This window comes from Hordeum vulgare, chromosome 2H (genome assembly GCF_904849725.1).
Source record: "Hordeum vulgare subsp. vulgare chromosome 2H, MorexV3_pseudomolecules_assembly, whole genome shotgun sequence".
NCBI classification, from domain to species: Eukaryota; Viridiplantae; Streptophyta; class Magnoliopsida; order Poales; family Poaceae; genus Hordeum; species Hordeum vulgare.
The window spans coordinates 393,954,459-393,962,759 of NC_058519.1; the positions used below are offsets into that span (position 1 = coordinate 393,954,459).

General features: G+C 48.1%; 1 protein-coding gene across 1 annotated transcript; it reads left to right on the top strand.

Moving 5' to 3' along the window:
• The first annotated feature begins 6,356 nt into the window (after positions 1–6,356).
• On the top strand, positions 6,357–7,745 carry LOC123426398 (probable pyridoxal 5'-phosphate synthase subunit PDX1.1). Its single transcript, XM_045110231.1, has one exon. It carries the CDS (start codon positions 6,451–6,453, stop codon positions 7,399–7,401), a length of 951 nt encoding a protein of 316 aa, XP_044966166.1. The 5' UTR covers positions 6,357–6,450; the 3' UTR covers positions 7,402–7,745.
• The last annotated feature ends 556 nt before the right edge of the window (positions 7,746–8,301 follow it).

Below are 8,301 nucleotides of genomic sequence, written 5' to 3' on the forward strand. Positions count from 1 at the left end.
TCGGCCTCTACCTCGTCTTCGCCCGCGCCGGCAGCCGCTCCCCTGCGACTCGAGCTCGCGTAGATCAGCCTCCTCGCCCGATCTCCTCTCCGATCCCTTCGGTGAGCCCTCCCCTTCCCCGTGCGTGTATGCCTGTGCGTAATCCTCGCCGGTAGTCAGTGTAGATGCCTCGCATCACAGGTTAGGAGCGAGCCCTGCTCGAGCTCGACGCCTCCGCCGTGCCCAGCTCCTTAGAGCCTCGTAGCCCCGGGAATGGAACCCCCTAGGGTTCCCGTACCCCCCGTCGGTAGTTCCTCGCCGCCTTTGTTGCCTCACCGCTCGCCGGCGTCGATCTCTTCTCCTCTGTACTTCCAGTCTGGAGGTAGAAGAAGGGTGCGACTGTTGTTAGCTTATTCTGAGCAAAACATGTTTCTGTTCAGAATCCCCCACCTAGTCCGACTGGTTTGAGCGCCGCGCAGAGACTGCGAGGTCTCGGGTTCTAGACCCAGCGCCCCCTTTTTTTAATCTCTGCGATTTTTGTTCTCCTGTGCTAGCTAGCAGAGTCTGCCTATGTGCATTTCTTCCCCTGTTCTAGCAGTAGCACTTACCATCGTAGTGGCAACCGAGCCACTGCAGCGCCAGTAGGTCAAGGGTTCGAGCCCTCGTGCGCCCCTTTTTATTTGAGTTTTATTTAAAAGTTGTTGCGTTGCCTGCATAGGTAATATAGGTAGGTTACTCCCCCTGTTAGGGCAATGAACCGAGCCTAGCTCAGTGGTGATTGTCGTGTTATGTTGCAAGTAGGTAGTGGGTTCGAGTCCCCCTACTCCCATGTTATTTTTTCCTTGTGTTTTTAGTTGCTTGTTGTAGTGTGCCACTATAAGTGGGTCGAGAGCCCACATGCCATACAAGGGGCCCTGGTGTGTATGACCAGTGGGACCCCCTGAGGTTTAAATGAATTTTGTTTGTTTAGTTTTGTGTTGTATATCCAAATCTGGAATATTCCAGAAGAGGAATATGCCAAGTCTGGCATATCAAGAACATCCCCTGTTCTTGTTATTAGCGGAGTTTGATCTTGTGTAGTTTTTCCTTTGATGTTTCTGGTGTTTTCTGCATGCATATATAGGAGTGTAATATATGGATTTATGGTAGAAGAACCCAGTGAATCCAATGGAGGTAGTAGTTTCTAGTTTTGGGCAGTCCTGCTGAAGTGTCAATTCATGATGAGGTGGCACTTGTTTACCGATGTAGGATGGGTTAAGTGCATCATTAGGGGTTGGGAATCCATGCATCATATTGGGTAGTGCATTCTGTTGTGCATGTGCTGTGGTGAATATCGTGTGTTGATTCTTGTTTCCGGTTTGCTTCGTCTCGATAGAGTTCCGCAAGCGTGTCGGAAGTGAGGACCCGTTCGACTACATCGGTTCGTTTGCTTCACGGAGTCATTCTTCTACCAAGCGGGATCTTAGGCAAGATGACCATTTCCCCAGATACCATGACTATCATTGCCATGCTAGCATTGCCTTTCTAGCCTGGTGTTTTGTTCAACCTTTGCCCCCTTAGTTCCGGCTACCGGTGTTATGTTCCATAATTGAGCACTCCTAACACGATCCGGGTTGTTATGGGGACCCCCTTGATAATTCGTTTTATATTAAAGCTGGTCTCGCAAGGCCCAACATTGGTTCTACATTTGCCCAACATAATAATCCTATTAACACTGAAATGCATAGGGCGTCATGAACCCGAGGAGTAATTTTACATAAACAGGGGGGCCAGTGCTGATGGTGTTGGTCCCAAACGGTGTGCCTGCGGGGCCATCGTGAGGAAACTCGAGGTTTGGCACTCGTAGCTAGTTCCATCCGTCATGCCCTGAGAACGAGATACACGGCTCCTATCGGGATCGTCGACACGTCGGGCGACCTTGCTGGATTAGTTTTACCTTTAACGAGATATGTTGTGCATCGGGATTCCGGTGATGCTTTGGGTAATCTCAGAGTTGAGGTTTTCCACTAGGGAATCCGACGAGATCGCGAGCTTCGTTATTGAGGATTTCTATGCGGCTTGTGGTAATTTGTGATGGACTAGTTGGAGCACCCCTGCAGGGTTAAATCTTTCGGAAAGCCGTGCCCGCGGTTATGTGGCAACGTGGAAACTTTGTTTAACACTAGTTCTAGATAACTTGAAGTTAACTTAATTAAAATATGCCAACTGTGTGCGTAACCGTGACTGTCTCTTTCGTGAGTTCTTTCTCCGATCGAGGACACGGTGGGGTTATGTCTGACGTAGGTAGGTGTTCAGGATCATTCATTTGATCAACCATAGTTCACGTCCGCTATGCGTAGATCTTCCCCCTCTTTATTTCTCGTACTCGTAAGTTAGCCACCATATATATATGCTTAGCCGCTGCTGCAACCTCACCACTTAACCTTACCTCACCCAGTAAGCTTTGCTAGTCTTGATACCTTTGGAAATGAGATTGCTGAGTCCCCTGTGGCTCACAGATTACTACAACACCAGTTGCAGGTACAGGTAAAGGTTACTTGACGCGAGCGCGTTGATTGTTCATTTGGAGTTGCTTCTTCTTTTTCATCGATCTAGGATTGGTTCCATGCCGGCAGCCTGGGATAGCAAGGATAGACGTCGTTCTTCTTTTCTCGTTTGTTTTCGTCCGTAGTCGGACCCTGCTCTTACCCTTGATGATTATGTAATATACTGATGTAACTCTGATGTAGCTTGTGGCGAGTGTAAGCCAATTCTATTATATATCTCTTCTTTTCAGTACATGTACTTGTAACGATATCCATTCTTGCGACACGACGAGATGCGCTTCTATCCCTGACGAGACCCTTGTGCCAAATTGAGGATAGGGTCGCATCTTGGGCGTGACAGTCACCAAAGCCATATTGCATATAGTGATATTATTATTCCATATGTTCTACCTGTGAATTTGTCGTTATATTCAATATGCTGACCTACATGACTGCAACTTAACATGTTGCAGAGGTATTTTCCGACGAGGAGTAAGGTCTACCTTCTATGCTCGATGATTGCCCTTGGAGTCGAATGGACTCAACTACATTCGATGCTACTACACGATTTTAGTGTTATCTCATAAGTTGGCCTTCAACCAATTTATTTTTATTGTAATAAAGACTTGATATGAGATTTTCGATGTAATAACGCATGTGATTAAACTTTGATATATACATGGCTATACTGTGTGTGCTAGCACGATCCATGGATAGCACAAATACACTGAGGCTTGCCTTTTCGGGTTGGGTCGCTACAACCATCACACACGTTTCAATTTTGGACAGATGGATTATTTTTGCGACGTGTGTGATGTCTTCATCACACATATTTCCGATGTGATAGTTGTGTCTTAATAGCACGCGCAATAGTGTGTATGTAGTGACTTAGAGGATCTTTAGCACAAGCTCGTATAATCGCTGGAACTGTAAAATTCCGACGACTATACGGGTTTGGGTTGTTTTTTGTGGCAGACGAGGTACTGCAAATGCGACCCGGCCCGTAAAACTTTTGCGGTGGCCCGTAAACGCGACCGTTATATTTGCGGGTTCGGTCGCTGGATGTGGATCGAAACCCTATCCCTCTACCGGCATGAAAAGCCCCCACCCCACCTCATCGCCGGCGCATCAGACCCGTCGCCGTGCGCCTCCATTCTGCCACCTAGCCGGTCCATTCCACCGACCTTGATGGCCAAGTCTGGCGGCCGTAGGAACGACGACCTCGAGAGGGCTCGTCCCGTCAGATCTGACGCCGCCCGGAAGCGCGCCGCCCATCAGTTCACGCAATGGGGCATGACGCCGCCGCCGTCGCTCCTCTGTCACGAGATAGAGGAGTACGACTGCACTGCTGGCGCGGAGTGCCCGGGAGGCGGAAGAGGACCAGCAGCGCCGCCGGAGGGAAGAGGAGATGGACACCGTGCTCTACGAGCAGGGTGTCACGTCGGCACTCGCCTTCGGCCGCAAGCAGGAGGAGTGGCGCCGTGAAGCCACTGCGCAGGAAAGCATCTACGCCAAGCTCTCCACCGACGAGGATGACGACTGAGCGATGGAGAGCATCTACTACCGCACGAGCTCGACTCCGATGAGCTCAATTTTGCGGAGTGCGGTAGGATAGTTGCTCCGGTAAGCTCGAGTAGGATAGCTTACCTCTATCCCTGTAGTATGTATGATCGTCTACTATATAAAATGAACTCTGAATGAAGTGTGCTTTCAATTTCGCCCGTGAATGTTTTTTAATTTTACAGTTTGATTATATGGGATCTATTCTGCAGCGCAACATTTTGTCCCGCAAAGTTCAACTTCGACGAACTATAAAACGGTCTTGCAGGGTCGCAAATATGCGGAGTCTGTTAAAGATGATGTTCTTAGAAAGATGGAGTGGACACTTACGTAGTGTACGATTGTGGGCATAAGTGGAGGAAGGACCGTGAAAAAAAATCTCTCCAACACTACCAACTTCCCAAGGTTTTCTTTCCTTTATGACGTTCTCTCAAGTTCAACATTTTTCCCTTTCCCTTCCATGCATGTGCGTTTTGGGGTAAAGTAATTTCTACAAGAACGGTTGATATTTACTTGTGTTGATATGTATACTAGTGAATTTGCAGGATATGAAATTAGATGAGTACTATGGGTGTGTTTTGATTTATGTATCTCAGACCCGGGAGTTCCACTGTTTATCTTACCTGACGAATTCCTAGCTGGGACAAAGATGAGAATCTTAAGACTTTTGGTTGTTCTGATATTGTTAGAGTTTTTGAGATTGTAAACTCATTACCTTTCCATTTGTGCTCCAATGTTTATATCACCAACATGCGATCTTTCTAGAAAATACATACATATGACGAGAAGTATCACTCTTAGTCTGGCACTCTCTTAAAAATAATACTACATCACAACATGAATGACGAGATTCAGCAATTGAATTCTATCAAAATAAATAAATTATATTTATAAGTTCAAATGACAGTCCTAAGTTATCTATGTATTCCCTCCGTCCGGAAATACTTGTCCTAAGAATAGATGAATCTAGACTTATTTTAGTTATAGATACATCTAATATATTCATTTTTAGGACAAGTATTTCCGGACGGAGGGAGTAGTAAATTAGTCATACTATATGTATTCTATTTTTCACATATAGTGGCTCGGCTTACTTATTTATGCAAGAAATTTTAATTATTTTCTCATATATGAAAAAAAAACATGTAAATAAGCTAGGATCAGGGAAGTGAATATATTGGGTGGAAGAAGAAAGTTAACAATGTTGCTTGATTTGTATACTTAACACAATTGGTGTTGAATCATTAAAATATTAATGTGCCTGTTTACGCGAAACAGGATAAAGGGTGACATACTACCTCCAACCCAAAAAGTTTATTTTCGATTTGTCTCGATATGTATTGAGATAAATGTAAGACAAGTATTTCGAACGGACGGAGTCCTTGGCAGTAGAATGATAAAAATTACAGAACGGCTTCCTCTTCTCGAAAAGTTCCTACACTCCATTTTTATATGCTGAAGAATGTCTAATCTTCTTCATGTCAGTGTGGAGTAGTATTGTATTGCCACGGACATGTCCATCGTCGCTAGCTAATAGGAGTACTACTATAGTAGCTATGTTGACGTTTCTTTATTAAAAAACCAGTAAGATATTATTAATAAGGTACGGCTACTTGGGTGCATGGGTATGAATGACATGATCATGATCATGATCATGATGAGGATGATTACATAGAAATGAGCAATTTCTTTTGTTAGCAGGAAGAGCAGAGGCTTGTTGTCTCGTAGTAGTCGTAGTGGTATGGACCATGCAACTTTTTTTCTTTTGTTTTTGTTTTGTGGGTTGCTGCATGGTCCGTGAAGTGAACTTGTTGGAGGCACCTGAGCCAAGCACGGTGCATCCATGGGGAGCCAGAAATTGGAAGGAAATATCCATAGATGGAGACGTTGTTGCCGTCGAGAGCCATGAGGCAAGCAGGGGGACGTAGCCGTCGTCCGAGTCACACTTAATACTTTGAGCAGCAGATTAACGCGCCTAGACGAGAAAATCGTAGAGAAATCAACAAGGGAAAGGGAAGCTCTCTACGCAGACGCAGGCGCAGGCAGAGAAGGCATGCGAGTGACGAGAGTTTTTTGGAAAGAAAGGAAAGGCGAAGAAAAAGAATGCACCATGCGTGCGGGTAGAGAAGGAGAGATTGGATTTGTTTGGTCGTGGTTGGTGATGGCGGCGCGGCAGCCGCACTGATGAGCGAGTGGTGGTGCTGGACTGGCCCACCCTAGAGAAAAGGAGGAGCGATCTGGATCGTCCGTCCGCCCATCACGCACCTTCATCCATCGGTATAAGAATTGCTGCCACCCACGGTCCATCCGCGCATCCCACACCGCCCCCATTCCGCCGCCTCTCTTCTCTCTTCTCTCCTCACTCCCTCTCGACCGCACCGCAGAGATGGCGTCCGACGGCAGCGGCGTTGTCACCGTGTACGGCAGCGGCAACAACGGCGCCGGTACGCAGCTGGAGCCCAAGTCATCCCCTTTCTCTGTTAAGGTGGGCCTGGCCCAGATGCTCCGCGGCGGCGTCATCATGGACGTCGTCAACGCCGAGCAGGCGCGCATCGCCGAGGAGGCCGGCGCCTGCGCCGTCATGGCGCTCGAGCGCGTCCCCGCTGACATCCGCGCCCAGGGCGGCGTCGCCCGCATGTCGGACCCGGGCCTCATCCGCGAAATTAAGCGCGCCGTCACCATCCCGGTCATGGCCAAGGCCCGCATCGGGCACTTCGTCGAGGCCCAGATCCTCGAGTCCATCGGCGTCGACTACGTGGACGAGAGCGAGGTCCTCACACTCGCCGACGACGCCCACCACATCAACAAGCACAACTTCCGCGTCCCCTTCGTCTGCGGCTGCCGCAACCTGGGCGAGGCCCTCCGCCGCATCCGCGAGGGCGCCGCCATGATCCGCACCAAGGGCGAGGCCGGCACCGGCAATGTCGTCGAGGCCGTCCGCCACGTCCGCTCCGTCATGGGCGACGTCCGTGCCCTCCGCAGCATGGACGACGACGAGGTATTCTCCTATGCCAAGAGCATTGCCGCACCCTACGACCTCGTCATGCAGACCAAGCAGCTCGGCCGCCTGCCCGTCGTCCAGTTCGCCGCAGGCGGGGTGGCCACGCCGGCCGATGCGGCCCTCATGATGCAGCTCGGCTGCGACGGTGTCTTCGTCGGCTCCGGTATCTTCAAGAGCGGGGACCCCGCGCGCCGCGCACGCGCCATCGTGCAGGCCGTCACCCACTACAGCGACCCTAATGTGCTCGCCGAGGTCAGCTGCGACCTGGGCGAGGCCATGGTGGGCATCAACCTCTCCGATCCCAAGGTCGAGCGCTTTGCGGCGCGCTCCGAGTGATCTTTCTTGTTGTTGGCCACCATATCAACACCTGCCATCCCCCAAAATAATACTCCATGGATCAATGATATAAGGACAAAAAAACACAAGTAGACGCGATTCCTAGTTATTATGATATGATTTCTTCATGATGATCGTTCTAGCTCCGATAACAATTCAAGTCGTAGCAACCATGCACCTCCTCAAGTCAGTAAGTCGGTCAGTCGCTCGCTCTATATATGTACACACATGTTGGCGTCTTCCATTTCATTTCTCTTGTTGTTAACACAAGTTAAGTATCCATCCATCCTTTTTCCTCCGTGTTATAGTCATGTACTCTTGCTACTATGCATTTTGCTGTTCCAGATTCGTTGTCGTTTCTCTGATCGATTTGGTTACTGTTGTTGCCAATTGCTACCGACAACAACTCGACTGATGCACTCTGGTACTGCACTTGATTAGCACTCACTATTTGGCTCCAGTACAAATTAGGCAGCCCATCGTTGCCGGTGCCCCACGCACGCAGCTAAGAGTATTTAATAAAAACTACCGTAATTCATGGAACTATGTCTATAAACTATTCGATTTTATCTCGAAAACTATCATCTCTTTTAATCTATGACTAAAAACTATTATTTTTCAGATTTGATAGTTTTTAGTCAGAGACTAGTAAAAAATGATGGTTTTAGGAACAAAATCGTAAAGCGGTAGTTTGTAGGCATGGTTTTATGAATTGTGGTAGTTTTGGCGTAAATACTCTAACTTGGCAGAAAACTGATAGATGTATTGTCAACATGTTTGTATCGAGTCTAATAATTTGTATTGCTTCTCGATGATCTGGTTGTGTACATAATCGTCCTGCCGGTGCTTATATACATGTTCATACGAGGCTAGGACTAGCAAGCAGAATACTACTAAGAC

Coding starts and splice junctions, on each gene's coding strand:
- LOC123426398 (XM_045110231.1), top strand. CDS start 6,451: ATGGCGTCCGACGGCAGCGGCGTTGTCACCGTGTACGGCAGCGGCAAC.